We start from the raw sequence: 20,844 nt of genomic DNA on the forward strand, positions 1-20,844 counted from the left end.
TGTCCTCCTAAAAGCATCTCTAACAGCATGACCAAATGGCTGGCCAAGCAAAAATTTTGCAATTTTGACTATAATATCCACTCCAACAGACTTATCAACTGGATGGTCAAACTGGCCTCTCCACTTGTTAAAATTGACCAACCAAACTAGAGTTGTCATTTGTGGGCCCACCCCACCTCTCCATCCTTCCTCCTAGTCCCTCACCAGCTGTCGCTCGGCCAAGCCACCGCCAGTGTCGCCGGCATCCGGCCAACCTCCTCCCGCCGCGCCCGCCTCCTACCACCCCATCTCACTCCTTCGAGCAGACGTACTGACGATGACGATGACTCCACGCGACGTCGCCACCGCACCGGTCGACGGCGACGAGGTCTCCTTCCGGCGCTCCTACCACCTCGGCCGACGACGGCGCCGCCGCCGCCTGGCCGAAGACGTCCGATTTCCTCCGCGCGACGCTGCCGCTGCCACCCCGGTCTCCTCCGCGTCACGCCGCCGCTTGCCTCTACCGGGCCTGAGGAAGAAGAGAGAAAGAAATAGAGAAAGAGAGAGAACGAAGGAGAGAAAGAGATTGAGGGAGAATGAGAGAGAAGATGATAACATGTAGGACCCAGTAGACTCGAAATATAGATGACCGAATAAAATAGAGAATGACTAATAGGTATTTGGAGAGTCCAGTTTAGACTGTCGGTTAGAGATGCTCTCGGATACCAAAAGATAGGGTGGAAAACTGTGCAGCCAAGGCACTGTCAGGTGGGCCCACCTTAGTGGAGGAGGAAGCGACCAGACGACGCGCCCTCCATTCCAGTGCTTTACGTTACTACACCCCTCTTCTTCTCCCGCAAGTCGGACACACAAGAAGGGAAAAAGGCCAAATCCTAGGAAAACAGAAGAGAGGAGAGAAAAGAAAAAATCAAATCAAATCCTTTTTTTTCTCCCATTTCTCCCCTTTACACGGTGACGAAGGTGGTGGTGGTCTCCCTCTCCCACTTTCTTCCCCCCGCCGCCGCCGCGAGGCATCCCGGCGAATGGCGTCCCGCATCGCCGCCTCCCGCCTCCTCCGCCGCTCCAACGCCGTAACTCTCTCTCTCTCTCTCTCTCTCTACCCCCGCTGGCGTGAGGTTCCGTGATTCGCCCCCTCCGACAATTTTTTCTTCTTCTTCTTCTGTTGGGTCTTCCTCTTGTGTCTGGGAGGAGGGGAGGAGACGGGAAGCTAGGGTTTACGAGGTGCTGCGGTGGCCTGATTCGGCGGACGACTTTTTCTTCTTCCCCTCGTCGCCGGGTTCATGTTTCGACGGGGGATTTGGGATTTTTTTTGGGGGGGTCGCGTCGGGTGAGGTTGCCCCCTGATGTGCGGGGGGTGGTCGATGGATGGATGCACGATTGCGCGCCATGCGCGATCCGGGGAGGAGGGACAGGAATTCGTGGTGTCTCGCCTTAGGATTAGGGTTCCAGGTTTTACTGTGCGCTCCTGCTGTGTGAAAAGTTGCAATTCAGTTATGAGTTGTTTCTATTTTTCCCCGCTTGTTCTGTGTTTTAAGGGCAATATGCTGATTAAATGCGATCTATACTTTTCACTCTGGGTTATGCCATTACCGGGTCAATGTATATGGAGTACAGACTCGTGGTAGCCTCCAATTTTGATATGAATATGCTGATTAAGTGTACAGTTTATGCGACGAACTTAACAGTACTATTATATGCACATTGACATGTAAAATGATTTCGCATCTATGTCATTGAACGGTCAAGCAAAGCTTAGTGTTAGCCAAGTTTGAAATGTACTTTGCTCATCAAAGTATAAGGGGATCATTGTCTTGTTTATGCTAAACCAGAAAAGCTTTAAAATTTGACCAGTCAACCTGTCTATGTTACTGGTACTATCTTCCACTTTGGTTATATGGAAACAGTTTACCCACAGTTCTTGCAATTGTTTTCACATGTGTGGGTATACAGAATGTACGATAATGTGTTTATTTTATATGAAATATAAAGTATGCCATCTATTACTTCATGTTTGCTAATTGAGTTTCTTGCTAATTATACTGATTGCTTCACTCTTAATGAAATTGGTTGGCCTGGTCTGGGCTTTCCCGGCAAAAAATAATTATACTGATTGACTTGCAGACTTTAGGCCTTCTCAGGAGTTATACACATGCCAGGAACTACAGCAGTCAACTTTCAGGTTAGTAGTTGACATCTTAATTGATTGTTAGTGATTTCTAGCTTTGGCTCTAATATCTGGTTGTTTTTTTTTCAGCTCTTATTCCAATTGGTTCCCAGAACTCCAATCTGACAAGGTAATTACTATATGTATAGTTCTTTATATGCTGTAAAGATATATTTGGGCCCCTTAGCCTGTGAGTTTTGAAATACTGTCATGTACTAAACGATTCGTCTGGTTGAATCTCTTTCAGAAGACATTACTACTTGCCAAATGTCTCTCAGTACCAACTTTGGAGTAGGTCATTTGCATCGGACAGTGGTAAGCTACACCACCTTTTTATTGGGCACAGAATGCTTTATAAAATCGTCCCTGGCTCCCTGCCCTTATCATCTCCTTTTTATTTATCTAGGAGACAAGGTGGAAGCTGTTGTTCCTTTCATGGGCGAATCTGTAACTGATGGAACCCTTGCTAACTTCTTGAAGAGTATGACACTCCCTTCGTGCAATCGCACACATCAGGTTTATTCTCTAACAATTGACCTTTTTTTAATACAGAACCTGGTGACAGAGTTGAGGCTGATGAGCCCATAGCACAGATTGAAACTGATAAGGTGCAGTTTTTCAGTCACTTTCTGGTGTTGTCTAAATAGACATGCAATTTAGCACTGATGGGTGGCCTTTTAAAATAGTGCATTGCCTTTCTATATTCCAGGTTACTATAGATGTTGCTAGTCCAGAAGCTGGTGTTATTGAAAAGGTGAAAAATATTCATCCTTTCAACTTCCTTGGCTGCTTTTGTCACCATATTTCACCCCTAAGCTGTTTTTGTGACCATCCCTTGGTTTCCAGTTTATTGCTAGTGAAGGCGATACCGTTACTCCAGGCACCAAAGTTGCTATCATATCAAAGTCTGCGGCACCAACTGAAACACATGTTGCTCCATCTGAGGATGCAACCCCAAAAGAAACCCCTCCACCCAAAGCTGAGGAGAAAAAACCAAAAGTGGAAGAGAAATCACCAAAAGTAGAACCTCCCAAGATGCAAGCACCTAAGCCTCTGCCACCGAAAACCTCCCCTACAGAACCACAGCTCCCTCCAAAAGAAAGGGAACGGAGGGTAAGGCCAAATTTCATCAACAAAAGGTCATGTTGAGTTTGTTTTACAGGAACAAGTATATATTTAACCATTTTAATTTGCAGGTGCCGATGCCAAGGCTCAGGAAGCGTATTGCAAACCGTTTGAAGGATTCACAAAATACGTTTGCAATGCTGACCACATTTAATGAAGTTGACATGTAAGTAAACATGATGTCTTAGGTTCCTTCCTAACTGCCTTTATTTTTTTTTTCTTTATCACGCAAATGTATATGGTTTGAGATGGTGACATTTGCCCCCTGATTTTGAGGAGTTTCATAATATTTGCCCAGCATTCAGGCCGTTAGCAATGTAATGTATCGGGGTATTGAGTACAGGATTTTCTAATCACCACAGTTCGCAATTTATCATAAACTCAATAAGGTGTAACAGTACCTGCAGACCTAATCTGTGCACTATCACAGATAAAATGCTCATGTTTCACTAAAAGAAAAAAAACTTGGTATATAAGCATTCGTTTGAGACTGTTTTACTTTCGTTTACCTAGAAACTTTAGAATCTTGCACGGTGTACTACTAGTTCTATAAAAGCGGTTGGACATGCTGTTCTGTTTTTTCCCCTTAAGCCCCGTTTGAAAGTGATGAAGATTTTGGATTATCTGATTTCTGTGATAGTAATTTGAGGGTATAAACAATGGAATTAACTACTACAAAGTTAAAATTTTGCTTTACAAAGGTTAGATGAAGAACACAGCCTTACAGCAAGTATAATAAGGGTGAGTGTGCTAGCTATAAGCATGCCACATAGGCTTGGATGTCTAGGTGGAGGAGAGAGAGATTTAGTGGGCTACTAAATAGTAGCCAGCTGCACGTGAGCTCCAAGAAAATAAGGCCCGCCACTAATGCATGTGATAAGCCACTATGTGTAAATAGGAGGGTATGGTTGAAAATATTAATAAAATATCTCTTGTTTATTGTGTCAATAGCCAACCATTATATGCTCTATATATATAATTAGCTTTAGATGATCTGACATATGTATGTAGCTAGCAGTTGTCTATACTATTGAACATTTAAATTTGCTCTTACTATTGGATATTGCAATGCAGGACCAATTTGATGAAGCTGCGGTCTGATTATAAGGACGAGTTTGTCACCAAGCACGGTGTCAAATTGGGTCTGATGTCCTGCTTTGTCAAGGTGCTGATCAATCGTGTGTACCTCTGAACAATTGCTTCGTAATTTTACTAAGATATTTAATGTGCTCATTCTATTTGCGCCGGCAGGCTGCTGTTACAGCACTTCAAAACCAACCAATTGTCAATGCTGTCATTGATGGTGATGACATCATATACAGAGACTATGTTGACATCAGTGTTGCTGTTGGTACTTCCAAGGTAACTTGATACATGCCATTGTCTTGTATTTGTCTGACAATCCTCCTCTCATGTTTGGTTATAAAATACGCATGTAATTATGTCATGTTGATTTCTGTTTTAGGGTCTTGTGGTGCCTGTTATCCGTGATGCTGATAACATGAACTTCGCGGACATTGAGAAAGGGATAAACACCCTTGCAAAGAAGGCTACTGAGGGGGCACTCTCAATTGATGAGATGGCAGGAGGAACATTCACCATCTCTAATGGTGGTGTTTATGGAAGTCTTATCAGCACACCTATCATCAACCCCCCACAGGTCCTGCTTGTCACTTTGCTACTTGCAAAATTATCTGCATTGGTTTGATAATCATTCATCTGACATGATGTATATCTAATGCAGTCAGCAATTCTTGGTATGCACTCCATTGTACAACGCCCTGTGGTTGTGGACGGCAACATTCTCGCGAGGCCGATGATGTACCTCGCGCTGACCTACGACCACAGGCTGATCGATGGCAGAGAAGCGGTTTACTTCCTGCGCCGCATCAAGGACGTGGTTGAAGACCCACGGCGGTTGCTGCTCGACATATAGCTTGTTGCGCCACCAATCCCAGCCTAGAGCTGCTTTTGTGCTTCGTATGGAAATAATACTGCAAATTTTTGACTGATACAAGAGTTGCTTTCTGAGAACGACGAAATTTGAGTTGAGGATACCGTGAAGGTGTCTCTCTGACAATTATAGACGAGAGCACCGCATCCGAATCTTAATCTTATATCAGCGCTTATTCCATTTTGGGATGTACTTCCCTAAACAATTTCCTTTTAGTTTCCATGCAAGAGCAATAGATCATGGTTTTTTTTCCCACCTTTATGATTCGATCTTGTGATCTGTCGTGCCTTCTACACGGTTCTGTTTGCTGTTTATGTCGAGTGAGTTCGTTAATTTGCGTCCGTAGAGGTGATCGATTGCAGTTTGGTAGGTTCTTCAGGCTTTCTGGCTCGAGGGGAGTTTGCAGCAAAGTGACTCGAACTCGATCTGACCTGTTTGCCGTTTCTTTTCTTTTATTATATCTTCCAACTTGGTTGAGATGAAATGGAGAGATGGTATGAGTTGAAATGAAACAGCTTGAATAGAACAAACGAAATTGCTACAGTTTTACTCCGTCTCCCATCTTCTGCTTTTGTTTTCTCCCAAATGATACAGTCGTGGGATCAATTTTTCAATTTCATCATTCATTCCCCCCTCCGATTCTTAATCTTTTTTTTCTTTGCCTCCATCTTTAAAAAAAATATTTCTTCCACTTCTTTTTCTTGGCCTATCTTATCTAAAATAACTCGTGTTTTCCAGCAAATGGAGAAACTTAACAAAAGAGCCAGTCATTAACATTCCAAGAGAGAATATAGTCAACAGCCAGGCATCAACATTCGAAGAGAAGATGTGACCATGCCAAGCAGAAGATAGTTAACACTATAGTCAAGGTATATTTGGTTAGATAAGTTGCAGTGAAAAAAATGCAGTCATGTATGTCATATGTTTTTCCTATCAACAGAAACTTAGTAGATGAGAAACGAAAGGGAGAAGAAAAAAAGTTATGCTGCTTCAGGGAGCGCAAAATGGAATCCACATGGAGCTGCTTTCAGCAAGGGAGAGCTACAAAATACAGGCCTAACAACACAGTATGAACGGCTTTCAGCAGGATGCTACTTCCATTCGAGAAGTATACAACAATCTAACACCAATCACATTCTCTCACAAAGAGGATCAGACAATGATTTACCAAAATGCCAGCCGGCGTAGTTCAGACCCTAACACTACCCTTTTACCTTTCTGCCTTTCATGGGTTTTGTCCCAATGCTGCCGCAAAATAAACTATTGATAATTTGAACGGTATTTTCAAAAACTTAAATGCGCCGGGGATCTGACAAGGTGCAGATTTGGGATAGACAAGCCACCAAACTGAAGCCTCAGATTGTCATCAAATCTTCAATCCTTGACCTGCAAAACGGAGCCCATTAGCGCTTCAAGTTTCCTTTAACAGGGAAATCAGTTTCATTTGGTTGGGTACATCTCAATCTAAACACAATAAATAATAGTAGCAAACAACACTAAGGAAATCCAATGAGTTTCTGATAGCTTGTATGCGCATTATGCCATTTGTCCATTTGGCATCCTTAGAGCTAAACCACCACTGGGTAACTGGAGCAGTTGATAAGATGTATAATAATACAAGTAAAAGCATCCAAGATTCCAAGTGTATTAGCACATTTTACTCTATAAAGATATTGGACATTGGACAAGATAAACATATAGTGTATCACAGTACATATACTTTGACAAGATTCTCGTATCAGTCTATTCTGACTTATCAGCCAATACAGATTGCAAAGCTACTGGCAAGATCTATTGTAGTGTAAGAATATATTCCTTGTAAATATCACACTAAAAGATTCTGAGACAAACTATTTGGTGATAAGTTTCTTTTTTTTCCATGCCAACTGTTGCTTAGTACATAGCAGCTTACATACAGCATGGTTAAAAGGAAGACATTTGTAAAACAATCCAGAAGTCTGCCTGGAGCTGGTTCCCATTAGCATACAGATGTCTCTTATTTCCATGTATAATATAAACATAAAATAAGAATTTATACATGCACCCCCCACAATTATTGTTTCTCAATTGGATCAAGATTCACAATTTAAATTATATATTCCAGTTGCTGCTTTTCGAAAAACTTGCATGGCCTATGTATCCGCAACATTCCTTGCCATGAACTAGTTGACGCAAAATTAACTAGAGCTTATAATGTATAATAAGCAACAGAAAAGGCAGTTTCAAACATTATCATGAACCATAACTCATTTCCAAATAAAGTAGAGCATACCTCATTGTGAAACATCAGAATCTCTAAAGGTATCATTCCTTGCATCATTGTCTTCAGAGGGGCACTCTACATTTGATGAGAGAGATGAACTAGAAGACAAAGCTTTATGAATTTCAACAGATGCCTTCGCAGTTGCAGCAGTTTGCATGGATTCACTGTGAGGCTTCTTAGTTGTACCGGATTTGACTGTGGATGAGATTTTTCCAACAGGAATTGACGAATCAGATGGCATGTTTTGAGTTTGACTGGAGAAACTTGAGGTCCTGGCAGGAATTGACATTTTCTGGAATCTAGAATGGTTACTCGAACCAGGAGAGGCTGTTAACCACATAAATCGTAGTGTATGCCCTTTACAAGATTTGCCACCAATAAATGCTTTCTCGGCAGATGATCGTGTTGTATAAGTCACACAAGCTGAGCAACTCAGAGAAGGTTTTAAGGTAGCATCATTGTTGTAGGCTTCAGTATCTTCCAGAACAACAGACGAAAGTTCCCCAAATGACATGAAATGATCTTTCAAGACAGATTCCTGTAAACGTAGTAATTGACATCATAACTAAAGGAAACAACTTTTAATCAAGCACATCAACAGAAAAACACAAAATGCAACAGAATCAATCAACACAAGAAATAACAGAGAGATACAGAGACATTTATCTTCTTTGGACATCTTTCTCTGGAAATAAAAGGTTTTAGTATTAACATGAAAAAAAATATGTCCATACAGATTTCTTGTATGAATTAGTGGCACACAGATGCTGAGATGCAATACTAAGTGTAACCAGATCGGCACGTCACTAGACATAGCACTTTTAGACTGACTTATGAATTCACCACGTAAATAATATTTCCACGCGTCATGAAAACATGTCATTTTGGACATTAGCATGGGCTTCAAATGCAACTTTGACCACTAATTTCTATTGTAATTATATTCATAAAACCTGAAAATATAAAATTGGCATGTTTTCATTACAGGAGGAAGTAGTGCAGAATATTAGCAGTTGAAGTCTTGCAGACGTAAATGCTTGAAAAATCCATAATCAAAGAATGAGCAAAGAAATTGCCATTATGTTTAACCAGATTAGAATAAACAAATAACCATGCCTATTGCAATAGGTTTAAGAGTGCAGCGGTATACAAATTTTACAGTAGGTGATGAAGTTAAAGGGTGAGAGCTAAACTGCCAAGAATGAAACAGAATACTTCCAATATAAGCAGTAGAGGGATCACTATTAGTTCAGAAATGTAAATCATACATCGACAAAGTACACACTAAGGTTGAGTGCTGCCATTCATTATATGGAAGGATGCCAGAAATTCAGAAATGGTTGGTGTTCATTCATTCACAAAATGAGGAATAGTCTTGACATACTAATGTGATTTGGATACTTTTGAATTGCATATATGACAATGATATTATTACTTCTCTTGATTATTTAATGACAGGGAAGGACATTACACTTACATCTGCGATTTCAGGTGGCAAAGGTGGAAGGATTCGAAATGACGTGGTTCGATTGTCAAGCTTAAACCTACTCTGTGATGGTGCTAACAGAGGACTTGTCTGCTTAGCAGCTACAGCAGATTTCTGTGCAGATGTTGCAGAAGGTTTGTGAGCAGATGAAGCCAGCTCTCCAGAAGTTCTCTTTTGCAGTGTACCAGCAACGTCTTGATGCCCTTCTGTCCTGGTGTTCATGGACTTTGAATCAGTAGTACTCTGTACATCATTAGAAACTTCTTTTCCACCACCCTCTGCCTGTTTGGCTGAAGTTGCTAAGCCCTTCTGCAAAATTGCTGTTTACTCATTAGAAGCCAGAAATTACAACAGCAAAAAAAAAAGTAATAAAGTAGAGTCTACCATCAACAGTCAATCTTTCAGAAATTACAACAGCAAAAGAAAAAAAAGCAATAGACAAGCAAAGTCTAGTATCGACTCAATCTACCCACTAACCAATGGAAAATAAGCTCCACCGATAACATGAGTAATAAAATGAACAATACTGAATCAACCAACTCCTGGAAAACATTACATACTTGCTTTGCCAGTCTCTCTAACTGTCGACGGAATTCATCACGCTTCTGAGCTAAGATCTCCTGCTTTTTACGGAGTTCTTCCAAGAGTTCAAGACTTTCTTGCCTTTTTGAGTCAGGAGGTACTGATTTTACACTATTTGCAGATAGCATTTTAGGAACTGTACCATGACCTGATGCTTCAGCAGAAGATCCAGAACTAGCCCTTGGAGTTGCAGATTGAAGATTTTCCTTGCCTCTGTTGGAAGAGGATGGCTGAGGTGGGACAGAATTGGCCAGGGGTGTGGTCACATGGGAAGATTTTGCTGGGATTCTGCCCTCTCCCTCATCAGGGATCCTATCTCTATTGGCCCACCATAACTTTATAAAGCGGTTTCCCATTACAGCATCTGGAGCTTTAAGGGCAGCTTCAGCCTCTTCTCTTTTAGAGAATTGGATGAAAGCTTTTTCACTGTTAGATGGAATATAGATATCTATCACTTGTCCAAATTTCTGGAAGTGTGAAAGAAGGGCCTCCCATCTATTGCTTTCTAGAGGAATGCCATTTACATAAAGTGTACGGGATGCTTTATGAGAAGCCCGATTACTTTGGCGGCCCATATCTCCAAATATTCTTGAATTGGATTGACCATTGGTGTCTTTAGCAGAAGCAGGATTGACATGGACAGTGCTAGGAGTCATCTCATCATAACTTTCATTCCTTTTGTTTCCAGTGGCACTAGTTGAAGTAGCATTAGCTGTCTTGCCAGGCCCTTGTTTCTTTGATGCTATTCGTCCCCAAACAGAAGATTTTGAGTTCTGTGAGCTATCAGCTGCAAAAACCTGGTTCCCCTGCTCCCGCACTGCTTCATAGCCTGAGGATTCAGCATTCCATACTCCATCATTATGTGCAAAACCAGCACAAGATGCATCAGGGTGTTCACTGTTCCATAGAGGCTGATCAGGATCATATACATCAGCATCAGAAACAGAAACAGCTGAAGTAGTGGTTCCGTTTAGCTTCAGTACATCATTTGTCACACCAGACTTGATGTCTTTTGCAGGAACACCTTTGCTGCCACCAAGGCTTGATGTGTTCACAGGTGCAGCTCCCGCTTCATTTTGGATTCCCAGTCCTTGAGTATTTGGAACTGCGACAGGAAGATTGAACTGCGACAGACTCTGCAAAATATTTTAAGAAATCATTCTATTAAACCTCAATAATTTGACATAAGAAAAAAAGTTATCTGGCAAACCATGACCACAGGAACCTTGCCTCATAACGCATAAGCATTGTATATCAAATCTATCTTTTCAGCTAACTTGAAGTTAAAAATATAATAAACAATATGCAGCATCAAATGAAATAAGCATACTACGGTTGAATCGTATTGCCATATAAAGATAACTTGACAACATGTTAAGAACATTTAGTAGCAGCTCAAATCATCACTAATAAAACTGCACTCACAGAACCCCTCTCAAGGCTACAATAATGCTTGCACAAAAAGGGCACTAGTGAGTAGTGACTGAAAACATATGAAGCAATAAATCAAACCATATTCATATTGCATAAACCTCACTCTTAGAATGATATGATGGAAGTTGAAATGCTCAGAAATGATGAAATATGACTGTACTGAAAATACAGGATACAATGCAGAAAGGTATATGCAGATCAAAAATATACAGACCTGCATGTCTTCAACAACAATTCTATTCAGACCATGCTCCATGGGACACATATCCCCTCTCAAACAAAATCCACGCTCCTCGAAGTCTCTACAACGCTGACGAGGCATGCCAAGATCAATTAAAGGAGATATTGCAGGCTGGATAGGGCCTTGAATTCCAAGTGGGTGAATTGGATCCAACATTCCATTAGGCATTCCAGGCATAAATCCATATGGACCCCACGAACCATTTTGTGCACTACCACCACCTGGCAATGCAGCACCCATAAATAAGTTAGGATGTGTTGGTGGTCCTTGAGAGGCCATCTGTGATGCAAAGTCAATCATGTCAAGTGTGTTAAATCTTGGTTCATGCTGAGTCCAGGGTGCACCATTCCTTCCTCTTCCCCGTGTCATAGGAGGGCGAGGAGCCACAGAAGATGATGAATCAGAACGGAAAGGTTGGTTCACCCGAGGTCCCCGACTATGAGCCCCTGCTCCAGGGCGCCTCTTGAATTTAGGTAAGAAATCTTTCTGTGCTTCCCCATGTGAATCAGCTCCACCAGAAATTTTCTGCCTTTTCTTCAGAAGACCTCCTGGAGATTGCTCAGTGTTCTCATCAAAAGATTGAGGTCTCGCCTCCCGCTTCCGGTGCTTGTGGTTACGATCATCGTCGTCGTCATCGCTTATTTCAAAGTCTTCATTGTCTGTAGCAGCTTCAGAATTTGATGAATTATTTTCGTCCTTTGGTGAAGGTACTTCTATTTTTTCAGCATCAAATGCAGGAGATGAAGACTCTTTAATCATCTTCAAGTTTCCCAAGCCCACAACAAACTTTACATCTAGATTTTACTCGCTATCTTGACCAAATAATGTAGATCACCCCCTATTGTCAACACATATAGAAGTAAAATTAATGATGAGCAACAGAAAAGAAAGCCAATCATAAGTGGAAAAAAAGGACAAAATGACTTTGCAATATACTATTGTAGAATGATAAAAATGGCAAAATAAAGTGTCAACGCAGTGCCCTTTTCCCTTTCAAATTACTACCGCTGAAAGAGAACAGTATGTCTCTAGTGTACAAAGCTCACTTGAACCAGTGATGTAATTATGACTTACGAGAAAGAAACAGGCCAAGCCCATGAAGCCAGGCATCATATTTAGGTAAAGGTGGAAGATATTTTAGGTCAGGGCTCATTGCCATGACTACATTGTTTTTGTTATAAACCCTTCAGCACCAAGAACAAAGAGCGCTGTGGGACGATTATATTCAAACCTTCCTACTTTTGATTAATAAAGTCATATTTGTAAGAAGTTTTTCATTCAAGGAATGCCCTTTTATATTTGTTGCATACTTCCTCCATCCCTAGACGACTGTAGTTTTAGCTAGTCAAAGGCAAACTAAGTAGGAGATTAAAAGATAGCGCCCTTCATTAATGTGTAGAGAAAACGATGAGAAAACAAGGAGGGGGTACTATCAGTCCAGTAGCTAAAACGAGAAGAAAAGGTTAGGTAACATTAAAGAGGTATAGTGGACCCCAGTCTAAAATACACTCTTTGTGTGGCAAATTCTTAGGCTAAAACTACACTCTTTTAGGGACGAAGGGAGTAGAATTAAAAATCCTGACAACATTTCCGAACAAACAAACCAATATTTAGACCTGTTGTCCAGAATAAGCTATTCCTGAATCAATCCAATCCCATATTATCCATACAAAAAGTCATCTGTAATGTATAACGTGACAACCGTTCAGACTTCAAATATGGTAAAAGCAAAACAAGAAACAATAGGTCAGATACCCTATGTGAACATTGGTGTTATTTCACAAAATTAAGGGGGCGGAAATGCTAACATGAATCTGAGGCATTAAAATAGCGCCAATCAGGTCTAGGTGAACATCTAATTCTCCTGACCAAAGAAACTAATTAATAGCTAACAGCCTTACAATGCGCTTCACTACAAACCTTATATCCCCTCTATAGTGCCGACTAAATAGCGCCAAAGCGAGCACACTGACAATACGGGAATGTGACCTTCTCCGACTCAAGGGAGCACGCTCCTGCAATCCGATGACAGCAATAAGCTCTACAACTACAGGGCAGAGCCTAACGGGTGCGGCACCGAGGTTCAGCTGAACCCTCACATGGGGGCAGGGGGGGGGGGGAGGGGGGAGCAAAATCTCCTCCAAAACAAACACCACTATCCGCACGCATCATAGAGAAGGAAATCGGGACGAAACGGGGATGGGCTAATCGCAACCAATCCAGCTCCCGATGGATCTCCAACCCACGCGTCGCCGGCCCCGTGAGGCGGAGCGGCAGAAGAGGGGTGGGGGGGGGGCTCCGAGCGAGGGGCGAATACCTTCAATTCGATTGGAGACGGGGAGACGCTCCGCCGGCGCGGGCCGGCCCGGCCGGGAGATGAAGAGGGCCCGCGCGCAGGCAGAGGGGCGGGGCCGGGAAGGGAGAGGAGCGCCTGCGCCTGCTCGCCGGTGGCCGCGCGAGGCGAGGCCCGCGGCCGCCTCCGCCGGAGAGGGAGAAGACGAGAGTTGAGGCGAGGCGAGGCGAGGGTTTCCTTGGCGAAAAGAGAGTAGGGAGGCAAGAGGCGAGGGAAGGTTGTGAGTATTTTGGTCGTCTATTCTCTCTCCCTCTTATTTGCAGAAGTTTGTATCATATATGCTCCATTTGCCACATGTTACTTTGTTCATTTTTTTTTCATATGATACCATTAACTTTTGAATTTACGTTTGATCGTTTATTTTATTTAAAAATTATATTTAAATATGTAAAATTATAAAGCATATTTAAAGTTTCTACATTAATAGATCATATTATAATAAAGTAATTAATAGTTATATAAATTTTGAATAAGACAAAAGGTCAAACGTAGACCTAAAAGTCAATGGCGTCATATAAAAAAATATGGAGGTAGTATAATTTTTTTTAAATTAGTCTAGATTTATTAATGTATTAACGTATATGTTTTATATATGTGTGTCTATATTTATTAGCATACAAATTAACGTACAAAAGAACAAAAAGTCTTATAATGTATAATGAATGAAATATAATAAATTAATGATACTCTATAAATAAAAGTATATTTTTAAAAGTTGCGTAAGGTTTTTGTGAAAATGATTTCCTCTCTGTAACTTTTGATACGTCTTTTGGAAGTTCGAGAAGCGTGTATAGGGAAAAGGAGTAAATCTGGCTTTAGTTAACCCACCGAACTAACGCAGCCTATGTTAGGTCATGGTGTACGTATATGTCACGCACCAAATACATATGATGAACAAACTTGTTGTTTTTGATAGAAATAAGACGTCATGAGTTACAGTCTAGTGAAGGTACGTGGCATGGCATGGCATGGCATACTAATATGGTAAGGATATAGGGAGGTTAGGAGACTGAGAAAACCCATTATTATAGACTTGATGAGAACGGTTCACTATAAGAAATTAGACAGGCTTATCGGCAAGATAATATAAAGGTATAATCGCCATGTTAGAGAAAGGGCCTAGGGAAATGGGCGAAGAACATGTTTTTTATCATTAGTATTATTTCTAATATATATATGGCCAGTAGAAATAGAACTTTTTAGGGATGTATAATGAATTGGTATCTATATTTAATTCATGGGGTTTCGTTGAGTTATCGTCCTAAGATACCGTGTATAATGAATTTAGGATAATAATTTTATATAGTTAAATGTTTCTTGTATATATCATATATGGTCCTAGTGGCAGTGGCGGAAGGAGGATGAGGCGGTTGTGTTGTTAGAGGTAGGAGTAATGGTGCGCGCCAATTAACTCCCGCGCCTTTATAGTAAATGGCATGGTGGATAATTTTGTTGCAATTTTAATGCTATTATTAAAATTCCCACCCACAAAGCTTTAAAATAGTCTCCGTCGTATCGTGGTTCGTAAGAGCATGTTCAAAGATAGAGTCTACTATCGACTCTTATCTCGTCCACGTCAACAATACTAACTTATTTTATAAGTGTGCATATAAAGGGAGAGTTAGATATGTTTTCTTCGTTAATACAACAAAAACATTTTAATTACTCTTCTTTCCTTTTAATCTATCATATGCATCCTTAAATAAATAAATCTTAAGAGTCGACTCTAAGTTATTGCCACGCATAACAACTATTTTTCTCTCTCATTCGCTCTCTTTCCTCTATGTTAGCAAAATTGCATACGTGGCATTTAAGAGGATCAGCTAATAAACACCGTTGTACGTGCCCTAAGGCATATGAATTGAGTTTTTAAAACCAATAAGTGGCTTGCTTGTCTTTACTTCTTGGTCAATACACTATCTAGAAGGGGAAAAAAGAGAGAAATGCAATTAGGCTCCATTTGTTTGTGCTTAAAAATCGATTTAGGGCACATACAAAGGTGTATATTAGTTGACTCTCTCACTCGTAAGCAAATTTGGTGACATAGAGAAAAGAGAGGAAAAGAGAGAGAAAAGTCGTTGCCATGCATAACAACAACTTAGAGTCGACTCTTATCATTTATTAAAGAAAACTTTCTTGCGTGAGGGTGAATAAAAAAGAAACTAGCATAATAAAAAATATTTTATTAAAACCATATCTATTATACCTATGTATTATAAAATAAGTCCTTGTTGCTGACTTGGATCAGATAATAATTGATAATTGGCTCTATCTTTGAACATGCCTTTATCAGCCAAGGTAGAAACTAAGACAAACAACTTCTCGCTGTGTTTTTTTAAGCCAAAAGCTTTGTTCAAGTAGCCTTTTCAGTCTATTGGAAGTAGAGATGGAACAACATTAAACTTAAAGCTTTAAATTCACCGGCTTTTAACCATATAAAATAAAAAGTCAGCTTAAAGCTTAAACCAATCGGCCTAAATCAAAACAAAGAGGATCTTACTTATGATTACAATTTAAATTATGTTATTGCTATAAAACGCAATCAGATAATCTCACGACCATTGTTGGTTAAACCTTGACTCTAGAAGATGAGAGAGAGGGAGAGGGCAGTAAATATACCAAGAGGCTGGTAACTGAACAAGAATAGCATTGCATATTAATTTTGTAGAAATGACTACAGGCTAAGAATCCAACTTTATGTATCAACCACGATACTCTTGTCATTTAATTAGTATAATGTATATTACAAATTTTTGACATGCTAGATAATGATACTCTAACATAATATGATTTTGCTAGCTCACTGCTGCATCTGTAGCAGTACCTTGAGCATTGTTTTCCAAATTGACGAATGACGACCAGACAGGGACAATGAAACCATAGCATCACAAATTTTGCTTCTAGGAAGGCTGCTAGGGGCCATCATCGGCCTTTGCTGGCTGCACTGTCGAATGGGCCTGTTTCAAGCAGACTGGGCCTGAATTTGGGCCTGTCCGGGAAAAGCTCAAACATAGAAACATACATTGAAGGAGCATTTCCACGAGGTTAACCAAATTTTACTAGCCAATGGTTAGAGAGAAAAAAAAAAGACTAATCATATTTCTCATACACTTTAATCTGACTTATTCTTCCATCTTGTCCAAAGAATCCAGCAGATGATCGACGTCCGGGGTAACAACCGCACGCTTGCTGATCTCTCCCAGGGCGCACAGGTGCTTTTCTCTGGTGTTAATTGCCGCAACCTCCTGGGAAAACTTGCAATCTGAACCCGGAGAGACCTGCACAGGGTGGTTTCAGTTTAGATAATAGCATGGAGCCATGGAAAACATGAAGATAGAATGCTGAGGCATAAGAGTATTGATACTCACATCAAAGAGTAAATCGTTGATCTTCATCTTCACTTTACCGCTCTTATATACAAGTATCTTGCCGATGAAACCTCCTGGAAGCTCTTTGAGCCTAGAGCCAACGAGTGATGATGGTCTTGTTACTGGATCTTTATGTGTCAGCTTGGAGCCTGTGTTTTTAGGTTTAGCATCTGCCCCAGCGCCTGTGTCTTTCTCAGCAACTGAGTCTGGTTGCTTTGGTAATGGAAGAGATGTAGGCATTTGGAAGAAAAACAGTTGTGGTTCGTCTGACCGGTCCTGTCAAATGTCAATACATCAATCAGCAAAACGGATTTGTTTTTAGAACTAGCCTCCAGTTACTAAAAATGAAAAACGATGAACTTAAACAACAGGACATACCATTAATCCAAGTTCTTCTGCTGCGGTTAATTCACCATCTTGGTCTCTGGTGGAAGAAGACTCTCCAAACTCCTCTTCATTAAGAATTTCTGGATTATGGATAGAAGAGACATAAGGTTTGGTTGAAGAAAAAGATTGTACCAGTAGCCTGAAAGGACCAACAAGATACCAGGATCTCCAGAATAGGGTCTCCTCAGTGGGAGAGTAACAGGATAGTTACTGTGAGAATAGTCCTGTGAAAGAAAAGGAATCAAATAAATAGACTGAAAAACAAATCCACATTAGTGAACTCGGTATCTCCACTCACCCATGGCTCGACATAGTCTTTTGGTAATTTAGAAGCTGATCCATCTGAATATGCATGTAAACAAAGCTTGTCAATATCCCAACAGAGCAACCCGTACAGTACTCAGGATTATGTGTCTTTACAAAAGACAAGCTAAAAATATAGCATTGGAGATAAATTTCTTAATACCTGCTGAGGTTCTTGGCATAGGAAATGATCTTGCATATGATGAGTTCCCCTGTCCAAATGCAACTTGCGTATGCATTTCTATAATCACAACAAAGCAGGACATCAGTAGCAAATAGGCATGTAAATCAAGGGATAAGGCCAACATCATCAGAAATACTCTAATATATTCATGGCACTTTTTACTACACAAAATAATCCAGATTAGGCAGAATCAACAAAATGCTATGTTGCTGCAGCCTCTGCACAGAGCATTTCTCAGGCATTCCAATGCATGAAGCATTGACTTATACTGGTTAGAACAGGGTGAAAACCAAATCACACTGTTCTATCTAGCTAGCATTTTACTTACAGCAGATTTTCATCCTCAGATACAAGTGGACCACATACTTGTACATTTCCAACTAAGAAACCACTTGCAATTGTACAGCAGATATAGTTCAAGGGTCAGTGTATAAGTTGAAAAGAAAAGGTATGCATTGCCTAGTAGATAAAGATTGGTCATTGGTCACACGATAAACATACTTAAGTGGCTATCTGAATTTGCAAATTCCATGGAGCAATGAAAAATCAGCCATGCATACTCAATTTCTTGATAACATGAACTGTAGTTGCAGGCCGAAATTTTGGAAACTCTAAAATGAAGCATGTTTTGCAATACACAAACAACTGATAAACCAATAATGGGAGGAAGTGGGCACTGAGCATGCCCACAGAGTACAAATTGCACATATACGAGATTGTTATGATATCTTATAAATTGGAAAGAATGGAATGGGGGTAGCAATTAGCTTCTCTTACCCTTTTTCTCGATCTTAACTTTTCTCGCAAAGGGATCTATGCTCTGCAAATTGCAAACTGATTAAAGATTTTTCAAACACCAAACAAGACTTAATTAACAAACTATCTTTGGTGTACAGTAACAGATGATAAATCACAAGAAGTGAACACCTGCGATGTCTTGAGTTTCATCAGCAATTCTTTATCTACGGTTTCATCCTTGCTTTCGTCAGCCGGCTTCCTGTTGAATTACACAACTCTCATTCGACAACACAGAATCTACTGTTGTAGATAATCTCCAATGGAAGATATCACAGCATTAGTAAAGAAAATGTGGAGTGAATTACATACGTTTTCGGGATGACCTTTGGAGGTTTCTTAGGACGAACCTTGGGTGCAAATTTAAGCCCTCCCTTATGTCGGAAAGAAAATATAAATTACAGAGAAGATAAGCACCAATGGCCAAATGAATCATTCGGGAACAAATGAGTAGACACCAACCAACCTTGCGAGGGGGTGGAAGGGAGCCATCTGTTTCCTTTTTCACTTTACCCTTGTTATCCATTATAGATAAGAAAAAAGAAGCACAAATCCTGCAAAAATAGAACAGCAGCAAACGAGGTGATCTGGCTTAGATTTATTTACATAATGGCAGGAAATCAATCATCCATTCTTTTCATCAATAAAAAGACTGCCATTGGGAGTTCGTCGTCAGACACTTCTTTCATTAACGAAAAAAGAACTTCTACTAGAATTCATTGACAAAAAAAACTGCTATTGGGAGTTCATCGTGCATGCATCACTGCAACAAAATAATCTCGGAAGCCCAATCAGATGCTCTGATTGGAAAATCAACGTGAGACCCAATGGATCTGTAAATCTCCATGCCACACTGAACACCGTACTGTGGTGAACAGCGAAGGTCCTAGTCGACCGGTAAGGATGGGGGAGAGGAGTTCCCGGCGAGGGGAGGGAGGCGGCCCGATGCAGAGGCGGGAGGCGAGACGACGAGTAGTGCAGGGCAGTGAAAATATTTGTGTATGTTTTCTAGTACAAACTAAGTCCAACAATAGAAAAACTGAACCAAACATTGCATGGAAGAGGATATGATCAGTTTAATTAGTAGCTTTTATTTCAAAGAATAAATATGTACATACTATTATATATATATATATATATATGCTTACATCTATAAGGAATATTCCACTACTTTTGAATATCATAGCAAAAGCAAGTAATCTTCCATTATTTCCCCTATTAAAATAAAGGTACGCTTCCATGCATGTTTTTCCTATAATCAGCACACGATGTCAACCGTGTTTTTACATTTAGTGAACATCAGTGCCATGTGCAAGTAATTGATTATACTGGAAACTAGTAAGCGCCCTGCATGCCATGCATTTTGTTAGTAGGTAGACACCCTGCACTATACTGGAAACTATCAAGTCAAGGACATTAGGACAAGTGCAAATCTCAAAGGCACAATGGTGCATCACTGTATTAATGTGACTGGATTTGCATAAGAAGGCACTGATAGTTTCGATTATCATCTGAACTTTGCTATACTGGATGATACAATGTTTCACAACCCAGATGAAACTAATCGAATCATATACCAATACCTGCATGGAAAAGTCGTAATCTGATATGGAAACCATATTTCATAACCCACTGTGTTGATTAGTTCAATTTCATTATTCTATTCCTGTAAATTTCATTTAACAGTTCACAACCCCATTTATCAAGTGAAGATTTCCATTATAATGTGCCAAAAAGATAACATATTGTTTTTACACGCAACCAAACAGAAAAATCTTGTTTCCAACTAGTGCTACAATGGTTGTTCATATGTTCAATACACAGGCAAACACAAAAGGGGGAAATCTGCATTGACAGTACCTCTAGTGGGGCAGACAACGGCGCTGGCGCTCGTGCTTTCAACAAACGGCGGCGGCGGCGACACTGTCTTCGGGCGGAAGAGAAGCCTGGCCGGCGGCGGGCGTTAGAGACAGCCCGGCGACGCCGCGCGGGAGAGGGAGGGACGTGGGCCGACGGCGCCGTGCAGGAGGAGGGAGGGACGGGAGCCAACGGCGCCGCGCGGGAGGGACGTGGGTCGACGGCGCTCGGGAGAGTCGTCTGCGGTGGGTCGGCGGAGCTCGGAAGAGGCCGGCGGCAGCGCTCCACCCTAACCCTAGAAACGCGGGGAATTTAACTTTTTCTTTTTTTTGCCGCTCGTGCTATGAA

General features: G+C 40.8%; 3 protein-coding genes across 5 annotated transcripts; 1 reads left to right on the top strand and 2 right to left on the bottom strand.

The window, feature by feature from the left end:
• Nucleotides 1-853: 853 nt before the first annotated feature.
• Nucleotides 854-5,493, top strand: LOC102713181 (dihydrolipoyllysine-residue succinyltransferase component of 2-oxoglutarate dehydrogenase complex 1, mitochondrial-like). Of its 2 annotated transcripts, none has more exons than XM_040523285.1 (13): nucleotides 854-1,070; nucleotides 2,122-2,179; nucleotides 2,255-2,294; nucleotides 2,415-2,479; nucleotides 2,571-2,645; nucleotides 2,717-2,772; nucleotides 2,874-2,918; nucleotides 3,011-3,277; nucleotides 3,361-3,455; nucleotides 4,364-4,454; nucleotides 4,541-4,651; nucleotides 4,755-4,949; nucleotides 5,034-5,493. In XM_040523285.1, the coding sequence occupies exons 1-13, from the start codon at nucleotides 1,023-1,025 to the stop codon at nucleotides 5,223-5,225; spliced, it is 1,338 nt and encodes a 445-aa protein (XP_040379219.1). In that variant the 5' UTR covers nucleotides 854-1,022; the 3' UTR covers nucleotides 5,226-5,493. The 2 variants fall into 2 exon arrangements, with proteins under 2 accessions (XP_040379219.1, XP_006652219.1); XM_006652156.3 differs by having other exon boundaries at nucleotides 855-1,070; nucleotides 2,412-2,479.
• A 40-nt stretch (nucleotides 5,494-5,533) lies between these two features.
• LOC102713460 (zinc finger CCCH domain-containing protein 27) lies at nucleotides 5,534-13,834 on the bottom strand. Of its 2 annotated transcripts, none has more exons than XM_040523284.1 (6): nucleotides 13,567-13,834; nucleotides 11,223-12,087; nucleotides 9,553-10,710; nucleotides 8,984-9,298; nucleotides 7,516-8,044; nucleotides 5,534-6,629 (listed from the first exon to the last, which is right to left on the bottom strand). In XM_040523284.1, exons 2-5 carry the CDS (start codon nucleotides 12,006-12,008, stop codon nucleotides 7,517-7,519), a joined length of 2,787 nt encoding a protein of 928 aa, XP_040379218.1. In that variant the 5' UTR covers nucleotides 12,009-12,087; nucleotides 13,567-13,834; the 3' UTR covers nucleotides 5,534-6,629; nucleotide 7,516. The 2 variants fall into 2 exon arrangements, with proteins under 2 accessions (XP_040379218.1, XP_040379217.1); XM_040523283.1 differs by having other exon boundaries at nucleotides 8,984-9,301.
• Nucleotides 13,835-16,268: 2,434 nt separating this feature from the next.
• Nucleotides 16,269-20,829, bottom strand: LOC102713731 (DNA-directed RNA polymerase III subunit rpc4). The gene is made up of 11 exons (XM_006652158.3): nucleotides 20,500-20,829; nucleotides 19,106-19,193; nucleotides 18,952-19,013; nucleotides 18,772-18,841; nucleotides 18,622-18,664; nucleotides 17,824-17,901; nucleotides 17,656-17,699; nucleotides 17,518-17,581; nucleotides 17,349-17,437; nucleotides 16,971-17,246; nucleotides 16,269-16,880 (listed from the first exon to the last, which is right to left on the bottom strand). The coding sequence occupies exons 2-11, from the start codon at nucleotides 19,163-19,165 to the stop codon at nucleotides 16,725-16,727; spliced, it is 942 nt and encodes a 313-aa protein (XP_006652221.1). The 5' UTR covers nucleotides 19,166-19,193; nucleotides 20,500-20,829; the 3' UTR covers nucleotides 16,269-16,724.
• Between the last annotated feature and the right edge of the window lie 15 nt (nucleotides 20,830-20,844).

This window comes from Oryza brachyantha, chromosome 4 (genome assembly GCF_000231095.2).
Source record: "Oryza brachyantha chromosome 4, ObraRS2, whole genome shotgun sequence".
Classification (NCBI taxonomy): Eukaryota; Viridiplantae; Streptophyta; class Magnoliopsida; order Poales; family Poaceae; genus Oryza; species Oryza brachyantha.

Excerpts from the sequence above, each read along its gene's own strand:
- LOC102713460 (XM_040523283.1), bottom strand. The coding sequence starts at position 12,008 with ATGATTAAAGAGTCTTCATCTCCTGCATTTGATGCTGAAAAAATAGAA. Across the intron at positions 10,711-11,222 it reads TTGTTGTTGAAGACATGCAG|AGTCTGTCGCAGTTCAATCT; the intron begins GTCTGTATATTT and ends AATATTTTGCAG. Across the intron at positions 9,302-9,552 it reads TAGAGAGACTGGCAAAGCAA|AAGGGCTTAGCAACTTCAGC; the intron begins GTATGTAATGTT and ends GCAATTTTGCAG.
- LOC102713181 (XM_006652156.3), top strand. The coding sequence starts at position 1,023 with ATGGCGTCCCGCATCGCCGCCTCCCGCCTCCTCCGCCGCTCCAACGCC. Across the intron at positions 3,278-3,360 it reads CAAAAGAAAGGGAACGGAGG|GTGCCGATGCCAAGGCTCAG; the intron begins GTAAGGCCAAAT and ends TTTAATTTGCAG. Across the intron at positions 4,455-4,540 it reads TGATGTCCTGCTTTGTCAAG|GCTGCTGTTACAGCACTTCA; the intron begins GTGCTGATCAAT and ends TTGCGCCGGCAG.
- LOC102713731 (XM_006652158.3), bottom strand. The coding sequence starts at position 19,165 with ATGGATAACAAGGGTAAAGTGAAAAAGGAAACAGATGGCTCCCTTCCA. Across the intron at positions 19,014-19,105 it reads CCCTTCCACCCCCTCGCAAG|GGAGGGCTTAAATTTGCACC; the intron begins GTTGGTTGGTGT and ends TTCCGACATAAG. Across the intron at positions 17,902-18,621 it reads AGTTAAGATCGAGAAAAAGG|AAATGCATACGCAAGTTGCA; the intron begins GTAAGAGAAGCT and ends TTGTGATTATAG.